Genomic DNA, 19,675 nt, shown 5'->3' with positions numbered 1-19,675 from the left:
CCTAGATGGAAACAAGGGAATGGAATTGGCCAAGATGAGGTTCTGTCTTTTCAAAAGGGAAGGGAAGGGCTTGGAAGTTTTCAGAGTGTGAAAGAGGGTATTTTGCAGGAAGGGAGATGATTTCTTTTTATTCTAGAGTACTGGAAATGAAAAAAAAAAAACAAACCAAAAAACCAACATTCTGGAAGGAAGTCGAGGAAAGGTAAATTCTTGGGGAAGGAAAAACGGGAAAGGTAGGAGGGGAGGAGTGGGAAAAAGATGCTGTGGAGCACTGCACCCCTGGACTTACTGGCTGAGAAACAGAGAGAAAGCTGGGACTGCATGGACTCAGTCTGTGTTTTGCTCTCACTGTGCCTCCGTCCTTCAAGCACTGAGCTGCCGTCCCCGGTGGAGAGAGGGGGAGCTAGCATGGCAGGGAATTAAAACACAAACACAAACAAAACACGCAAGTTCAGTAAATAAAAAAAGAGAAAGGAAATAGGAGAACATTAAAGAAACCACAATGCTGGCACAAAACATGCAGGAGTATCCTTCAGGGCAAAGCCAAGAAGACAGCTTTACAACATGGAACTGCTGCGCAATTTATAGAGACACGGGGGGCTGCTCCTTTCAGCCCCACCACAGTGGGAACAGCACAGCCCTGAGGCAACGGTCACTGATGTATCACAGTGTCTCCTACACACAGAATAGATCTGCATAACCTGTGTCTATTGAAAATAAGAGGTCAGAAGCGGAGTTGCATGAGCTCTTCCCTGCTCCCAGATTCACGGCTACGCAGAACGCTGAGCTCCAACACCTCAAAGCTTTTGGTCTATTTAATCTTACTTGAGTGCTTGCTTTGCTTAAAATGAGGAGGGACAGGAGTGGACAAGGAATACTACTATAAAGTGAAGCACTAAAATTACCAGATAGAGCTGACCATAGCACAAAACATTACTGTGCAAGTTTGTACCCACCCAACTACCTTTCGAATATTCCCTTCTAATAAGATCATAATATATTCTAACCTCTGCCAAATCTGTTTTGGTTTGGAGCAATGCAGTCCTATATAATTCTTCATAGATTTAGTCCTGGCCAGCTGCCCTCGCTCCCCCACCTACCCTCCCCTCTCTTCACAGCATTCGTATTCCTGTCTTGTAGGACACCCCCCACTGGCTCAGATGGCTCCAGTATGGAAACTCTCCTGAATGCAGGCTGCCAAAGAAGAGGAGGTTCTGGACAAGTATCTGTTCTGGGCAGATATGCAGCAGAGATTAGGTAAACCAGTTTCAACACCATGCTACAAAAACCATCCAGATCTCTTCCCTTAAAGCTGGATTCTTAAACCACAGACTACTCCTTGGCAAAAAGGTGAGAAGCAGGACACTGTGCTATTACGAAGTCAGGTCCCATTTGAAACAACTGGTGTTGTACAGCTCATTCAGACACCAGCACACATTTCTGCTCCCTACGACTCCTCAGAAGAGAAGACAGCAGCTTGTGACAAGCTGCAGGAAAAGCAGCTGGAACAAGCCCAGTCGACTGAGGTGACATTGTGCAGGGCCAGCGTTGATTCTTCCCTGGATGTGCAACTCTGATTGACTGCAGGGAGAACAAGGATGCCTCCGCCTTAAAATGCAAACTAATACCATATCTGCCAATTTCATTCATCCATCCTAAACCTGCTCGTTCAGGAAAACTACTTTCCCCTCTTCCCTCTTTATGTAGGCCAGGATAAGGGCAGCTGCTAAAACAACACTAGCAGATAAGGAACCCAGAGCTCCTTCACCTAGAGAGTTTTACAAGTACAGAATATTTATGATGTGGTCACTGAAAGGCATGAAATCTCTTCTTAGTCTCTCCCTCTACCAGCATCTCCATCAAGGACATGAGAAATCACTTCGGTTCAGACAACAGGCTATCATCTTTGTCTTTGAAGCAAAAATAGACAGACCCAAAGAGGAGGGGCAGGGGACAGAAAGGTGTGCGCACATCACTAAAAAGATTCCCAGAAAGAGGCAAGAAGGGGAGGCTGCTTCTTTCTCAAGTGAGCAACAGAGAGGTTTCAACTCCCTGTAACCTGCAGGGAATCATAAAAAGCACAGACTCCAAATGTTGAGAGACTAGCAGAGATTTTCCATGCCTAGAAATGGACTGGAGATGAACAGATTATGAAATTTGCAAGCAAAGAGCTCTAAATCTGAGACAAAAATGAATTAGCTCAGGACAAAAAGGGTTTGTATTTCACAGAGGCCAAGTAAACTGGTTCCCCAGCATACTGCCCTACTGTGACAGAAATGGCAATGTCATTGCAAATTTATGAACTAAGTCACGTACAGAAATATGGGAAGATAATTCATTGCAATGATCAAATCTCCAGGAACCCCTGCCTGCACTTAACAGCATTGGAAGTCACAGGCAAAACACCTACCTTTCAGATCCTCATCTTCAGTTGTGGTGTTACAGCTCTCTGTAGAACCCTGCACGGCAGAACAGAGCATTACCAGGCATCAGCAGTCAGGAGTTAGTAAATAATTTGATTTCTGATTGTTTTGTAAAGGAAGGCAGGGAAAGCATAAACACATAGGCAAAGGTGGCAGGGCCAGGATGACACAGCGAAGATTTGGATGAAAGCCGGCCAAATATTAAGCCAAACTCGATAGCATCACTGCTAAATGTCTGCACGTAGAAGCAAGTTCAAGCCATCCACGTAGAATTTTTATAAGAACAGAAGTAACCAAACTCTGTCAAGTGAGATCAAATGGGAGTTGCTTCTTTTTGGAAGAAGAATAGCCACAAGAGCTTAGGAGCCCTTCCTTAGCTTTTCTCAAAGGAACAGTTCTCCTTTTCCCAAAGAAATAAATGGATGAGCACCTGTATCTTCTCATCCACTCCACCTAAAAGTGGTGGTTACACACCACTGTAGAAAAGAGATGATGATATTTGAACTGTTGTCCCTACTCAGGCTCTTCTAGAGATCTACATCCACATGACACCACCTTTCCAGTCTACTGCCAGCTGTATTCAGGAACATGCTACAAACCAAACACCAGAAAGGCAGAAACTGAACTCAGACACACAAAGGTGAGAATGTCGGAGAGAAGTTTCTCTGGCAACACTCCCATCCCTTACCTTTATGCCATCTGTAGCATTATGGACAACAGTTGTTTGAGGCTCCTAGGAAAGGATGGAAGAATCATTAAACTCCAGCTCCCGTGCCTTCTCTCATTTGCTTTCACTCCCCAGCAAGTGGAGAAAAGGTGACTGACACAAAAATCAAACCACAAATTCCAAACAGCACACATGTGCTTGCGTGCACGCACACAAACTTCCTGCACAGGTTTCCAGAAGAGAGACACTGTACTAAAAGCTACAGTCACAAGGAGACAAAGCCCCCAGCATTCCCTGCAATTACCCCAATCCCCAATTTGCCTCCAGAGAAGAAGACCGGCACAAGTGCCAGAGAGCAGCACAACAGCCAGCCCTCTATGGCTGTCCATCAGGTAATGACTCTTCAGCAATGTCTTCACTGGAAAATGATTCAGAAGGTGGACGAAAGTAGGAAAGGGTAATATGGGGCTGGGGCCTTTGTCTCCTAGGTTTTGGGAAACTATGCCGGGTATCCTGTCCTTAAAAAGGGACATTCATAATTTCCTTATCAAACAAGGATAAGCCAGACCACATCAATGCCTTTCATCAAAAGTTGCTAAGGGCTGGGCTGAAGAAAAAAAAAAGGCTTGTTTGTCTACAGGTCTCTAAGGTGGGATCCAATTTCAATAATCATAATAATAAATAATTTAGAAAGGTTCCTTCAGTATCAAAACCATAATGAACAAAGCCAGTGAAGGGAGAGCAGAAAATTATGAAGTGTCCCAAGAGCCCTTTGCCCTATAACAAACAATGAGAACATCAAAATCCCACCATTCCACCCTCCAAAAAATTGCCACATTCAACTCTCCAGTGACACACAACAAAGAGCAGATACAGGCCTATAGGTGCTAATCAGCTCCTGCTCATCCCTTCATTACCAGGACAAGGACCATTTCCTTCAGCTGCCATCCCTCTGGCAGGGTGGCTCAGCAAGGGCACCAGGACTGTGTTGGTGCAGTGATGTACACTCACCCACACTCCTCTGTCAGTCATTTCACTGCTGCTTGATCTCCCATTGTGCTGAGGAGAACACACTGTGCTGCACTATAAACTGCACTATGCAAAGGGCACCCCATGAATTCTGCTCTACACTGCCCGTCAAACAGAAAATGCTAGCCCAGCAAGCCAGCTAGCTACAGAGGATCAAGCACACAACTGAGTAGGCCAAATAGACTGTCTAAGGCCTCCTCTGAATACCCTTTGCCTGCCCTTTTCTTCAGTGGTGTCCTGAAGTCCATCCTCAACTCTCTAAATGTTGGAGAGTGGATAGAGCTGGGCCACTCTTCTTCCAAACCAGCCTCCCCAAAGCCAGCAGGACCAGCTGAATGGGACACAAAACTATACAGGAATGGCACAAGGGGAAGTCCAGGCAAGCTGCAATCCTCACATCCCACCGCAGCTCTGCTTAGCACCCCCCAACCCCAAAGCCTGTGAAGCTGTGACCAGTACCCACAGCAGCACAGGGACACAGACAGAACAAAGCCAAAACACAAGCTAAAAAAGCAGCACAAGCAGCACTCGGGGTGGGGGGAAGGAGAGAAGGGGAGAGGACAGAGTCAAAATTAAACCAAACAGGTGAAAAAAAAAAAAAAGCGGTTGGGGAAGATACCATGGACGTCTGCACTGGGGGAGTTTCTTTTGCAGTGCTTACTATACTGGTTTTGTTGTTGCTCTGTGGCTGAGACAGAAAAACATGTTTTTAGTTCTCCTGCTGGGCAAGGACAGCAAGAAAAAAACAGCATTTCTTCAACTCCAACCACGTCCTCACACCCACCCCTCCCCACCATCTCAGACAAGAAGAGGGAGGAAGGAGGAGTGCTGCCCAGGCTGTTGGACATCATCCTTACCTCAGAGGCAACAGATGTTGCAAGGGAAGTACCAAACCCCAAATGTGCATGGACTGCTATAAGGACAGAAAATGGAAGGGGAAAAGGTAGCAGCCTAAAGGGATGGGGGAAATCTTGGAAGCAGCACTAACAAAAGTATTTGGTGAAGAAGAATGGGAAATGACATCAGTCCCAAGAGAAAGACTACGAAAGTGACAGAAGCATAACTCCCAAGGTGCTGCCTCAAACAAAGGACAAATGGGAGTTGTGACTGAGAAGTACCAGAGTGCCCAGAAACAGTCCTAAATATGAGATGATGTTGAAACTCCCAGTGAATCTACTTATGTAAGAAAACACATGGTCAGGCCTGCAGAAAAGGCAGAGAAAAGGTGAGGTATTGTGCATTATGTCCCTGCTGTGTTTTGAATTATAAAAACTTATAGGGCCAAAATATGGAAAAATGAAGGGGAATGCCTGCGAGGAAAGGTCTTTGCAATTCCCCAGCAGAGAGTTCTCTGGATGGCGCCCTGTAGTTTTTCCATCTTTTCCCTCTTCTGTTTCTTGTAGTCGTGGTTAAGAATAGGGTTTCTGTTCCCTGCATTCACACAGCACAACAGTGAGGTAGTCACCAGCTTGTTGCAAAGAAACGTCCCACTATAATGTATGTCAGTTCAGTTGGGAATGAACAAACTTTGCCTCAAGGAAGAAAAACGTATGCCCGCTACTACATGTTTCCTGGCCAAGAAATCCAGTCATTTTTAGGGGATGTAAGCCCACAGTTTACACTGCAGCATAACCCCTACACCAGCTGTGTAGCACTCATGCTGACAGATACCAGCAACAATGTCAAAACACACAGTACAAGAGACTCGCTCAAACTCCTTGGTCAAGGAGTGAGGGTGACTGGAGCTGAGCTCACACAGCAAGGTGACCTTATTGCAGTTGCTCTTTATTCCACCGTTCTTGAGGAGTGCAACTCGCACTGCACAACTGCCACCATCACCCAGTCAATAGCACAAAGAATGCACGAGTCAAATGTTGAGATGGAAAACATCTGCCAAAAGTTTAATTAAATCAACCAGAGAAAGAGCCTTTGAGGTTGAAAATTTCGCAGACCACTAATACTTCTGTTTTCCTTTGCAAGCAGCATGCTTCAGCTTAGCTACCTCTTTAGAAAGGGGAGAGAGGGCAAAGAAAAGGATGATGAGGCAGGTGGAAAGAGGGATAAGTGAGAGGGAGAGACAGTAATGAATGCTTTAAAAGTTAATGGGGAAATAAAAAGAACATGTGACATGCTCATTCCCCAAAACTAAAAAAGGAGAAACTTCTCAAATTATTTATTGCCTCTTTCTATACAATCTCACATTATCCTAAGACCTTGGCCTTCCAAGAGCTTTGCTTCCTGCATCTTATTCCCAGCCTGATGGCACAAGAGATGACAGGCTGCTGTGGGAACAAGGAAGCAGATGGACCTGAAAAAATGAACCCCAAGCTACTACATCCACACAGCACTGAGGTTCCTGTATGTCTTCAAAACCAGTGATCCTAATGCAGAGAACTAACTTCCAAACCACTCACAGCGAGGCAAAGCACAACTCATTTTTTTTTTTAGTTCGCTGGGATGAGAAGACAAAGTTTACACAAAAGAAGGTATACAAAAATGCTTTTGATGTCTTGGAAGGCTTTATACATGAGATCAAATAGGAAAAAACATCTAGAAAGCCACTATTCTGAAGAAAAAAGTTAATAGCAGCTTTATGGTGTGGGATGTCACCTTACAAAGCACAAACCCACACACACCCAGAACATGCAGCCTGCCCTCCAAGCTGCACTGAGCACTCAGTTCATCCATCATGCTCCTCCCTGACCAGTGACAGAAAAAGAGCATCATACTTGCCAGTCAGGTAGTATATCTGCCATTCACATAGTATTCTACTCCATGACAGAGTTCCAAGAGGTAAGAGGTAAAAGGCTAAACACACTTCATAGTTCTTTATCTGAATGGAGGTATTTGATGTTATCTGATGTACAGAGCTTCTCACACGTACTTCTGTCTTCTGGCTTTCTAGCCAACTACCCTTCAATGGAAAAGACTGGTGTGCCTGATCCCAAGCCCAGGGTAAACAAACAGCTCTTACACCTCTTTCCCCTCCTGCTCCCAGCCAACATCTGCGTCACTGGGCAGGCTGTGATCCTTGGTAACTCACAGCAGCATAGCTCAGGTTAAAAGAGGCCAATTCACCCAAAAAGGTGCCAGGCCCTTCTGAAGATCCATGTAACACTATTAGTTTTGGCACAGCATTTGGCAATGTTTCCTGAGCTAGACAAGAGACAGACAGACAGGCACAAACAACACAGGGTGCAAGAGAAAGAAAACAGACCATTGATCATATTGCTAGGGACACACACTTCTGGCAAACCACAGAATGTAAGTACCGACACATGGGCTGTCTCTGGTTATTTAGCCGCCTGCACTGCTTCTATGTTTTCTACAGCTGACATTTGCACCGTTTCTATATCTCAACTGCTTTAAAACAACACGCAGAGGGAATCTGAGTCCTGTTGGCAGTGGACAGATAGGCAAGGCTAGAAGAGCACAAAGAACTCTTGCCCTGATAACTCATAAAGGCAGGGCTGGTGAAAAGCGTGACCCAAGCATCAGATGTTCCAAGCAGTACTTAGGGATTACATTTTGTGTTTACACCATGTTTAGCTATCACTGAAGGAGGAAGAAGGGAAATATCTTCCAGACAGTAACACAGAAATCATTCTGTCTTCTCAGTACTACAACATTCCTGTTCCCATCTGCAGTAGTGAGAAACATTTTCTGTTCTTTTCCTGTCTAAAGGAGACAACGCCATCACTAATTTTGTACTTCAGTTACTGTTCGTACCCCAGTGTACAGACACAGGTGTTACCTAATAGGCTGTATATGAGCCTTTATAATATGGCACTGGGCAATTTTCTCCTTGCTCCTTTCTGAATAGATTTGACTACTTTTCTAACATATTCTAAAGATGTCAAACATCTGGATGGATGAAAAACAAAATGAATAAGACAGGAGGTAGTTATTGGGTATTTGGTCATGCTGGGAAACATAAATGAGATCAAAACAAAAGGAAGTTTTGGATAAGGGCTCTGACAAACCTTTCCAATAAGAATGCTAAAAAAAAAAAAGGAGTGACCGACAGCTCTGAGCTGCCCAGCAGTGCTGTGCTCACACATTTCATCTGTACAGCAGAGCCCCATCGCTCTCTGCCACATTTGGAGCGACTCCCATTTTGTTCTACAATGCAGGGCTCCTAACAACGATGACTGCACCGATACCAGGCAAAGCACCTGCTCCTCTTTTTGGCAACTCTGCATCAGAATGACAAAGCCCCACGCCCAGGCCAGGCACACACCTGCCCCACTGAGCCCAGGAGAACAACTGCCTTTTTTATTTCACGCTCCGATCAGACACTGACAGCAGGCAAGGTCAAACTGCATTTCCATCAGCGGATTTTCCACACAAAATGGGAACTGTGTGTCTGGCCGGGGGCCAGATGATCACAGGGCCCTTTTAGTGAGGACATGGACCTTTCAGTGCACAATGACTCCCCGCCACCACCCCCCTGCACAGACATGCTATGTAGGGTGATGAGCACAAGCCGAGCGTGCATGGCATGAGAATGGCGGACGCACGAATCGCAGGCAGCTTACGGGAGGTGCTCACCATCAAATGCACACTGGAGCTCGACTTCCTTTTCTGGACACACCATTGAGAGAGGGAAAGAGAAGGGAAGAAAGGAGATGAGAAGAAAAGCACAGAAACTGTTCACACATTAGTGTGCCAGCGAGGGCCCCCCTGCCAATAACGCTCCCCTAGGGCAGGTATAAGCAGCGGCAGAAAGGCACAGACACACAGCAAGGAGCAGTCAGAAGTTGAAGAGCACTGCTACACACCAGGGGAAAGGGCAGGGAGGAAGAGTCCCATTCACTCAAACACTGAAGTCAAAGCGCAGGTGCACCATACACTGATAATAAAAGAAGAGGGAGGAATAAATGTACAAGACACTGGGATGCAAGCGGAGTCTATATGTGCTTTCCCACTTCAGAAAACCGTGCAGCTTGTTCATCAACACTGAAAAAGTGAGCAGTAAAATTCCAGTCATTCACATTGTATAAGAAGCAAGAGTGTGTTTGCAAGTAGACTCGGGGTGGGAAGGAGACCACAGTGGGAGAGGTGTCCTCAAGGGCTTCAGGAAAAGGGAAACTTTTGTGCATAGCAGCAGAAAGGATCCCTTACAAAGAAATTAGGGCTCACTGGAGAGGCAGGATGCACCCATGCTCAGACACAGAGGAAAAGCAAGAAAGGCAACAAGGCACTCAACAGCCAGAACACCTTGCACTCTCAGATACTGGGAGAACAAACAGTGAGCAACGCTCAAGCACTACCCAGCTTTCCAGGAATTTATTCTTGCTCCAAAGACATCTTCAGTCATCTTCAATGACACCTTCACACCAAACATCACTTTCCAAGAAACCAGGCTCAGCAGCTTTTCTCTGCTCATTCATGACACTCCCAGTGTCTCACTCTGTCCACACCGCATCCAGCAGGTCTCTCAGCATTACAGTTTCTCATCCCTATCAACTCTGCATAAACTTTCTACCTGCTGCTCTCTTTCTGTGCTACGTAAGCTTTCAAGCCCACTGATTTGTTGATTGATCTTCCACTTCATGGAGGAAACACAGAGCTTGCCATTCATCACCTGCCCTACAGCCTTCTGATTGATTCCATTTCCTTTTAAGTCCATTTTAACTTCTCCACAGTGTTCCCTCAAGCTAGAGCTAAGATGGGATGTACCACCAGCACGTGAATACAAAGCTCAGACTACCCCCAACTCAGAGGAATCCTTGTTTCCAGTCACAACAGGGAATTCATGACTGGGAAAAGATGAAATTCACACCAAGTGAGAAACTGCTTCAAAACTCAAGTTATTTTTAATGTATCCTATAAGTTGTAGCAGACAGAGACACTGCAGGGATACTTTTCTGTAAGGAGGAAAGCAACAATTGATGTTTCAGTAGATTTTCAATGAGTTACAGAAACAAGAAAAAGTGGAAAATACTGAGAGAACCTAAAGTTCTTCACAGAGGGAGAATCAACCAATCCATACAGAAAACAATCACCCTCCTATTTCTCTCCTTTGGAGCTAAAGGCAAAAATAACACTGACACAGCTTGAAACGGAAATCTCTGCAGAGCAGATTTTAATTAAAGTACAACCTAAACTTAAAGCAGCTTTGGTCTATTAACATGATATGACAGTCTGTGGAAATCCCAGAAAGCACATCATTTCTGGCTAGGCGGTGAGTGAGGAGACCAGAGTATGCGAGTGCTATTACAACTCAGGACAGGCCAGACAACACCAACAACAGGCACTGACATTAAGTGTTAAAGCACCAAAACCTAGTTAAGTTAAAATAAACAAATGAAAGTTTCTAACAGCAAACCAGTCTCACAGTTCCCTCTGTAAGAGCCAGCTGGGTCATCTTTCCAAGACCAGATGAGTAAAACTTACTTTTCTTCTTGCAGTGTGACTGCAACTTATGAAGAAAATAAGGTAACAGAAGCTTGCTTACTAATAGGTCTCTCTCTCTCTCCATGACAGCTACCTCTCCAAGTGTTTTTAGGCAATACAGGGACATTGTAAGGAGCAGGAAAAAACTGCTAAAGAAGATCTACCTTACAGTAAAGTACTTCACTGATGACTTGAAAGATTTCCCTGAATCTAAACAACAAAACATTCTCCCAAATTACTATGCATTAAGTTTTCCTCTCAGACCCAGGTATCAATATTCTATTTGTGTTAAATTCAGGTGATCTCCTCATAAAAGAGGAACAGTTTCTCTACAGTTCAATTTAAAGAATCTCACTTCAGGTAACAATAAGCTCAAGTCAGCAGATGACAGAACATAACCTGAATAATCCCCGTCTCTTCAGCATTACTAGAAATAAGAAGTGTAAACTCTTCTGAGCACCTACAGAAAACACAATGAATACTAGAAGATGCTAAGGGGAGTGATTGCAGTAAAGATTCTACTCAGTTCTATGCACTTAACAAGGATATATTTTTACAATAGCTTTTGGCATTCCTGTTATTTTCATGCAGTTCCCCTCCAGTCTGAAACAGATTGTATATCTGTTAAAATATCACTCTTATTCTAACTTATATTCCTATGAAAAATCATTTCAGGACTCAATGGGAAAAAAATAAGTTAAACTCAAAGTCAGTTGGTGAGAGGCAGCCTGAACTAGCAGCTGTGGAGGCCTATTTCCACCTTCACTTTTCTCCTTCTGTGTGATGCTGAGTGAATCATTTTGTCTCTGTGAATCCATTTTTTCTCCTGCCCTTTGTCAGCTTGTCTATTTAAATTGTAAGCTAAGAGGCAGGGATTTTCTGCTTAGGCATCAATACAGTATTAAGCACATTGGACCCTTGATCTCAGCTGGAGTTTCTAGACATTACAACAATACAGTGCAAAGAGTGAATGCATCAAAGGTGCGTAAAATGCCTTATTGGATGTCAGCACTTAAAACAGACCTGAAGTGCTCACTCTGAGCATTCTGCATAATGCTATTCAGCATAAAACTGGTGTTCAGGTGAACCCAGGTTCTCCTCATTTAGCTTCAGCATAACAATCTAATTTACACAATATGGTTTCAAGATCATGTACAATACACAGACAGAATTAGGAGCATTAACTCGTGTTGATCACTGCATGGATGTTACTTGACCCTCACAGATTTGAAGATAGATAATTTTTGAGGACTCCCTGTTAGTTCATTGTGCTGCTGTGCTTTTCATCCAAGGCTTTTTATCACTAACTGGTTTCTCAGAAGCAAGGACAGCTTACAGAGCGCTCCTGTCTTCCCCACACACTTTTCTATTGAGCAAAGTGCAAGGAAGTATCCACTAGGCATGAAATGTACACTTACTGCAATATGCCTTACAAACAGCAAAACAAATGGTGTATGGTGCCTCTCTGCAGTTATGTAAGACTAAGGGAAGGCTTTACAATATTACAAAATTAACCTTGTTACAATAAAATGTTTTGGTTTTTTTTACTCCTCCAGTTGAGTTCTCTTTTCAGCCATGCTGCTAGTCAGCATTTCCTGCCAAAGAAGACTGTGCATGCAGTAGAAAGACAAGGTAAATAGTAAACAATTTTGGCAGAGCACTGCAAGTGAATGCTGTTGAACCTTTTTATATCCCACAGAATTCCACACACGTTTCTATTCATATAAAACTGGGCCTGAAAAATATTATTAGTATCATTTTGTATTCTCAGACCTAATTGTTCAGTAAAAAAACAACATGAAAAGAAAATGAATCTGACAATGAGCTTAGAGAAGATCTAATTTTGAAATAATTACAATTATATCCTTAACTAAAAATAGCAATTTGTGCATTAGCATATTCTGATTACAAAGATGGCTCTGAGAAGCTCTCCAATGACTGGAAACAAATGCATTCTCTCACACCGGAAGAAAGGGAAATTCCCCTTTGGAAGAAAAAAGAGCATGGTTGTTTGAAGTGCTGCCCAGAGACAAAACCAACAGCAGGACTATGACACGACTACAGGGAGATTCTGACAAGGTCAGAGAACAGACATTCAACAGAAAGTGTCCTTAATCTTCATCCAGTTGTCTGCCCCTGCTCATTCCTTAACCCCTCCCTCACCTTCACTGGACAGTAAATCCAGATTACAGGCAGAAATAGGAACAAGATAGAAAGTAGACTTGACATGAAACGATGCAAAATAAAGTTAAAAATGGCAGCTGCACAAATGTTGCTCATAAATGCAGAATCATAAAAAATACCTGGAACCTACAGTGCTGGCCCACAAGATATCTGGTATGTTACATGGCTCTGTAATTCGTCAGTATCTTCTATAGCCTCGCTTTCTGGATTTGAAAGCAGAAAAGCATATTCCTTTAGTATCAAACCTGGACCTTCCTTGTTGCTGCTCCATCAGCTTGGATCCAAATTATGCCTGAAGAAAGTAAGGGCAGCACTACCAACAAAGGTTTGATGAGCAGGAACAATTTAAGATTCAAGGCAGTTTAAATCATTCATTATTTAAGATAACGGAAAAGTTCTCAAGTGCCAAGCTGATGAAATATCTGCCAATTAGCAGAATTAGTACTTTAAATAGAAGCAGCAGTGCAGAACAAAAACCAGGAATGCTTCAAGTAGGCACACAATGAACTTGCTAGAGGAGAGGGTCATCCACAAAGAAATTAATCAAAATGAAATTCATCAAATGTCAACAACTGCGGACACACTTATATTGGAATAAAAATGTTTCCTTTCTGTCCTCTCCTTCTGATTTAAGCTCTTTTTTCCCCTGTTCAAAAATGTCTGATGCAAGTAAATGTGTGCATCCTCACTGATCCAGCATGTTACACTTGCTTCAGCTAACAAGTCAGTTTCACAGAAACAAATAAAACCTGTGTTCATTTCTTCCAGCTGGCATACTATATGAGCACTGTGCCCTTGTCACGACATATGGCTACAGTGCATCTCTCTCATCATTTATCCTAAATCAGCAGCAACCTTCTTCACTTCGCATCATATATTCACTAACAGATATATGCGGGGAACTCTTGTGAATAATGCACAGGAAAGGCATATAAGCCTCACTTAAACTTGCCTAATACCATGTGGTATAAATTTCAACTCTATTTGTGTTGGGGCTCTATATAGGGCTCTAGCATAAATACCTCTGAGTACCAGATGAAGATAGGAAAAAATGCCATGAACAGAAAGCAAATTATGAAAACTGATTATACCTTCCTCTCAAAAGGTTTGGAGCCAATAATTCTTACAGTAGTGTATCATCAGTTCACAGCAGAAATGCTGTGTTCATTTCACCTACTGCGTATAAATCTGACAGTGCTTTTGTGGAACTCAGGAGCTCTGTCACAACAGTTTTTTCCTTATCAAGAAAAACCAAGGGAGAAACTAAAATATTTTCTTACAGATAACTACGATTAATTAATTTCTAAAATATTAAAAAAATAATTAAAGGAAGAGCAAGGAAAAAAAGCAGAAGTCTTGATATCCAGTACGAACGCAAGAAACAGCCACATAACATGTGGTCAGCAGAAAACTACAGCTGAATATTCAGCGTACAACACTTGATCTAAATCTACATCTGATGTAAAATCTTATGCAGGAAGTGGGAGTAATAAAGACACCACAAAGATGAAAGTGCATTTGGTGCTCAAGTCATTCTGCACTACTGCAAACAGAAAAACATAGAATAGTCCACTACAGGCAATGCAGGACCAGATGCTCACTAACAAAACCCATCTCTGGGCACAAGTTTTAGTTAATTAGATTGAGAAAAATGTGGCTAAGATGACATGTTTCCTGCATATGGAACAACACACAAAACACCTCACAGCAGTGAGGCCACCAAGCAAAGTGACTGGCACAGAGACTGCTCCACAGCAGTCAAATATACCAGTGCCACTCAGAGAAGCAAATACAAGGGGAAAAAAGGCTACATTTCCATGAGGTGACTACTGGGAAACAAGAGCTTACAGGTGGAAAGTAACTTAGAGGAAAAGGATACTTCTGTGATTACATGTGTCCTTCAATGAAGGTATACAATGTATACTATTGTAACTACAATATATCTACACAGAGGCCTACTCCCACTCTGCCCTGCCCAACTTGAACACGGCAGGGCAGTGACCTGTACTTTAACATGCCTTCGTTTTCAAGTAAGACGGTTCTAAAGCATAATTTTTAGACAGAAATATACAGCGTATCTCTGAGCTATAAAACTCAACAAAAACAAGGACTCAAAAGCCTCACCTGAATTTAGATACTATTTGGGGAAAGCTGGAAGCTTAACTCTTCACAAAGCCCTCAGCTGAGGCTGAAAACATGTGGCACTGGGTGACGTTTCCCTTTGGCACCACTCGGGGTCATACTGCAGAACAGGATTTCTCTAACAGTTAGGAGCAAGGAAACTGCACATAAACACTTGACTGCAGGTCTCTCATCCCCACGAGAAGACAACAACTCCACTCAGTGTGTATGGAAAATGCTATGCCTTCAAACCCAGCTGCCACGTTATTACTACTGTGATACTACCACATGCCTTGAGAAGAGCTGAAGAATACTTCAAATCATCTGGAAAAGTAAATCCAGTTTTACTTCATTCAAAAGAGGAAGATGTTGTGTTCTAAGCAAATAGCACAACACACACTTTTTACGAACAGGAAGCATCTTCCAATTGTAAAGGTCTCCTTGTCTTTATCGTAATGTTTTCCTTATCTACAGATGTGACATACTTGCTGTATTAATGTGCATGTGTTTGATACATGTCTCTACAAAAGAGGAAGACGTGTAAAGGCACAAGAATTCATCCTTGTAGGCACATTTCAAAATATGAGTATGTTAGAGCAAAATCCACATTAGTTTTTGGGCAAAAAATCCCAATGGCTTGGGCAATGCTGTTGGGACAGACCATAGCAGAACTGCAAGAACGAAGATTACATTAGAACAGTCCTCAAAATAAATGTCACTCCTCTGAAGCCATTTTTCCAGTAGTCTCCTTTTAACTGTGAGTCCTCTGGAAACGGAGCCTCATTAAAATGGAAAAGGGCTAAGAGAATGGGAGATAAGCGTGCTGGTCCTGCAGCGTACATGTCAATCCCCAAAGCAGGGGCATAATGAAGACTGTCCACAGCGCAAAACCAGGTGAGGTATTTTCTGCTTAACAGTTGTGAAGAAAGGTTTCAGCTTCAAATGGAATCACAAGCAAATAAAACAAACACATTCTTTTCATGAGGAAGACAGTTATTCTTTAGAACTCTTAATAGAAGATGCTGCTTGGGCCAATGTCCACTCCACTAACAGATCAACTACAAAAGGATGATTATGCACACAAACAGTGAAACTGAAATGAGGAAAAAGTAATTCTCCTCCAAAGGGAGTAAGAGAGAGCCTAGACTTCAGGGATGGTAGCTGAACTCTGACACAAATTTCAGGTTCCACTCTGTCCAAACAGGAATATCTGAAGACTTTTCCCTCCCTTCCCAAACCTTCAGTATCTGCCAAAGGAGGGAGACAAAGATTTCCATAGGATTTGGTGGATATCATCAGCAACTGATAGTTGCTGTGTGCGAATACTATACCCAGTGCATTCTGCACTGAGTCAGAGGTGTGTGTCACACAGATCTTTGGTCTTTTAAGTCATTACCTTGTCAAGTTTGCCATACTTCAGAGAAAGGGGAAAAAGATATTTTGCACCTAGCTTGTTGTGTGACATCTATGGTGCATGTAAGGAACATCCCACCCAGGGCTCCATTACTATACAGTGATCATATCAACCCAAGCCACAAGACAGGGCTGTGGTTTTACCCTGTAAAGGAATGGAGAAAGTGGCTGCCTTCTGTTCAGGTAGTGGGAGAGACAGTGAAATGGGAAAGCAAGAACTTACCTTCACTCCATCTGATTTCTTGTTCAGCAGGCTTTTGGCAGCTGTGGACAGAAGCAGAAGTAGGTCAGTTTTTGATTTTTAAACTTGTCTCTCTCCTCACTTCCCTCAAAACTGCACAAGACTTCAGAAGGATGGTCATCCTGCTAATCTCCCTCTAACAGCAACAGCACTGGAAGTCAGGCCCAGTCAGCCATCATCCTGGTAGCAGAAAGACACCATTCCATTCACTGTGCATCTTTACTGGGCAAAAATCCTTCTGCTATTAGAATTTCAGCAACACCAACTCTGAAAAGAGACTTTAGAGCTCCTCTGCTTCAATTCTCTACTGGCACACTGTGACTCTGAATCCAGGAGTGCCAGCAGTTACAGGGGGGAAAGCTAGAAAAATCTACCAGATCTCTGCAAGAGGGACAAACCTTACCCTCTAGTACAGCTATTTACATAAGATATTGCTTACAAAGGGGACACTGATAATGCAGAGGCCTCCTAATCACCACCATACACAACAACACTGGGGGAATGTCTGGGTTATCAGAAATGGAAGACTGGAGAAGTGCAAAAGGCAGAGTCTGACAACTGTTAAAAAAGAAAGAGAAAAGAGACAGGAACTAGGCTGAAGTTCTTCACGTTAAGATAAATACGCTCTGCTGTGCTCAACCCAAACAACTGGCATTAGTCATGAAAGTGAGAGTATGATAAGCATAGACAGGGAACTCGGAGGCTGAGGGCATACTTGGAACTGAAGAAGGAATTGCTCCATCTATTACATGAAAGTGAGATGTTGGCATTGACTCTGTCAACAGTGAGACCCCATCTATAAAGCTCAGCTATTAAAAAATATATGTGTATATATGTGTGTGTGTGTGTGTGTGTGTGTGTGTGTGTGTGTGTGTGTGTGTGTGTAGTTTCCCTACTTATGAAGATCACGTAGTTGTTTTAATTCCTACTGCACACTAAACAGCTTGCTAGAGACCTGCTGGACCAACACACTGACACCTCTACTAAGCAGCTGCCAGGAAATATATGCATTCAGGGACTTGACCTGAATTTTTGCCCATGCAGTTCTAAAGCCTAAAAGGGAAGGCAAGTAGTAAAACAACATTCACATGACTGCTGAAATACTTCACTCACCAGGAATGACCAACCCATGCAAAGTGTTCAGCCTCTCTCCAGAACCAGCAGCATCAACAAAAGTTCCTTTTGCAGCATTCAAGCAATTGCAGAAATTTTCTGTCAAAGCGCTTCCCACCCTGACTTTCCTGCCACACAACCCTACAGATATGGATCGGCTACATGGTATCAATAGAGCTGGTGCAAATTTTCCTCCTCTTAGTTCTACAACATAATGCAGATACAAACCCAGTTACCTGCCTTCATCCTGGCCCTCAAACCATCCCAGAACACCAGAAAAAAGGCTCAGGCAGACATTCTCTGAAACTGATTTGTCAGAACACAGTGCTCCAATGAGCACATGTAAAGGTGGGCAAATTGTCCCAAGCAACTCATCTGCACTGCAAGTCTCTTTCCAGACTGTACAGCTACAGAAATACTGCAAGAAATTCAACAGATGAGCTCTTGCCACCTTCAGATGAAGGATATCAGCTCAATTCCACACGGTAATGAGAAGGAGAACAAGGTGACACTGAGGTCAAAACAGGTCCAGCGTTTAACACACACATGTATCAAAGCACCTCACACAACAGCTGCTGAAAGCATGTAAACCATTATGACTTTACAACACTTCAGAAAGAGTAAAGGATGGTACATCCTCAAAGTGAGAAAAAAAAACCCAAAATCTGTGTATTCTAATTTCTATTTCTAATTCCAGGCAAAAACAAACTACACTCTGCTTTCACAGGCTTTTCTGGTACAGAGGGCAACAACAGGGAGCAAGTAAGAGAAATTAACTGCTCCAGACTAAGCAGCCTTATATCCTTCTATCAAGGAGCATAGATAACCTATAAAACAGCTGTTGACCATGTTTAAGAAAGTATCTACAATTAAAGGCATTATTTAGCAACTACTGCCCATATCTAAATATCATGAGAAAGCCCATCAAACCACATTTCTTCCTGTAAGAGAATAATAAATTCAGAGAAACTCTTCTCTGCCAGCTAGCACCATCTCTAAAGGAGAAGTATAAAACTACCCAATAGTGGCTACTGCTTCCATCAGCAAAGCAGCCAGCTTAACACTGCCACGATGGCTTTTCAGGTGCAAGTCAGTAGTGTCCGTTTAAACACAGCAGGATGATTTCCCTGAAAAGCAGGGAGTTGCTGCCCTATGTTTTCTATCCCCATTTTGGTTTCTTGGCAATCCCATTCCTCTTAGATTCTCCACTGAGTTGTTAAAGAAATTTGCTGGAACAGCAGCAGTGCCTGGCAATTGCATGGGAACATTATGCTCTGGCATTTATTCCCCACCAAGACTACAGTCATTCTGTAATGACTCTACAATAGAATAAAGGAAGTTTTGTGAAGACCAGTCACTCCAAAACACTTTTTTAAACAAGAAAAGAAAAACTATAACCAGATGGAAAGGCAGATAAAACCTCCCAAACATTCAGGCAACACAAATCTTTATGTGGTCTGGACCCACAGGATCTCTAGACATAGCACAAACCTTCCTTTCTACACAGTTCCTATCACCAGACACTGTACATGCCAATAGCATAGTGAAGGTACTTGCAATGCTTTGGGAAAGTCTCAAAGGTATGGAGGAACACTTTGATCTCCCATCAAAACCCAAATGGTTCTCAAAGAAAGATTAATGGAGGTAACAAGCATTCATTAATACTAGAGCCTGAAATACACAACCCAGTGGTATCCTCTTGGCAGGAGCTAAAGAGCTCCCAGTTTTCCAACTAATGAATAACGGAGAAATTGTGTGTGTTGCCTTCCTTCAGGATTTCTTCCTCTACCAGCCTCAGAAAACTAAAGCATTCTCCAATAAGAGGATTTACAAAAAGCCAAAACCCAGCCTTATCATTTGTGATGTTTTCACACATCTGCCCACCTACTGCAGAAATTTCACATCCTGAAAGATGGCCACCATGCAAGTGTCTACACACACAGAGTGCAGAGCCTAAGAGGATCAAGACTATCTGAGCACCGATCTCAGAGACTGATGTTACAGGCCATCTGAAATTTAAGAGCTGATAAAAATGCAAGAACATCATCCTTTTAGTATTACAAAAACTCAGTTTCCTCACAAGCC

General features: G+C 43.0%; 1 protein-coding gene across 21 annotated transcripts in view; it reads right to left on the bottom strand.

Annotated features, from left to right (window-relative positions):
* The window catches only part of CAMK2G (calcium/calmodulin dependent protein kinase II gamma), a 108,880-nt gene that overhangs the window by 9,888 nt on the left and 79,317 nt on the right, over positions 1-19,675 (bottom strand). For 3 of the 21 annotated variants that reach the window (XM_032445264.1, XM_032445265.1, XM_015866532.2), the window contains exons 13-18: positions 16,460-16,500; positions 8,671-8,703; positions 4,739-4,807; positions 3,112-3,156; positions 2,411-2,459; positions 290-403 (exon numbers count right to left, since the gene is read on the bottom strand). In XM_032445264.1, the coding sequence (XP_032301155.1) occupies positions 290-403; positions 2,411-2,459; positions 3,112-3,156; positions 4,739-4,807; positions 8,671-8,703; positions 16,460-16,500 (351 nt within the window). The remainder of the gene's footprint in view (positions 1-289; positions 404-2,410; positions 2,460-3,111; positions 3,157-4,738; positions 4,808-8,670; positions 8,704-16,459; positions 16,501-19,675) is intronic. The other 18 variants (XM_015866540.1, XM_015866541.1, XM_032445268.1 and 15 more) reach the window with 14 other exon arrangements.

This window comes from Coturnix japonica, chromosome 6, assembly GCF_001577835.2.
Source record: "Coturnix japonica isolate 7356 chromosome 6, Coturnix japonica 2.1, whole genome shotgun sequence".
NCBI classification, from domain to species: domain Eukaryota; kingdom Metazoa; phylum Chordata; class Aves; order Galliformes; family Phasianidae; genus Coturnix; species Coturnix japonica.
This window is presented reverse-complemented; position numbering and strand designations above follow the sequence as displayed.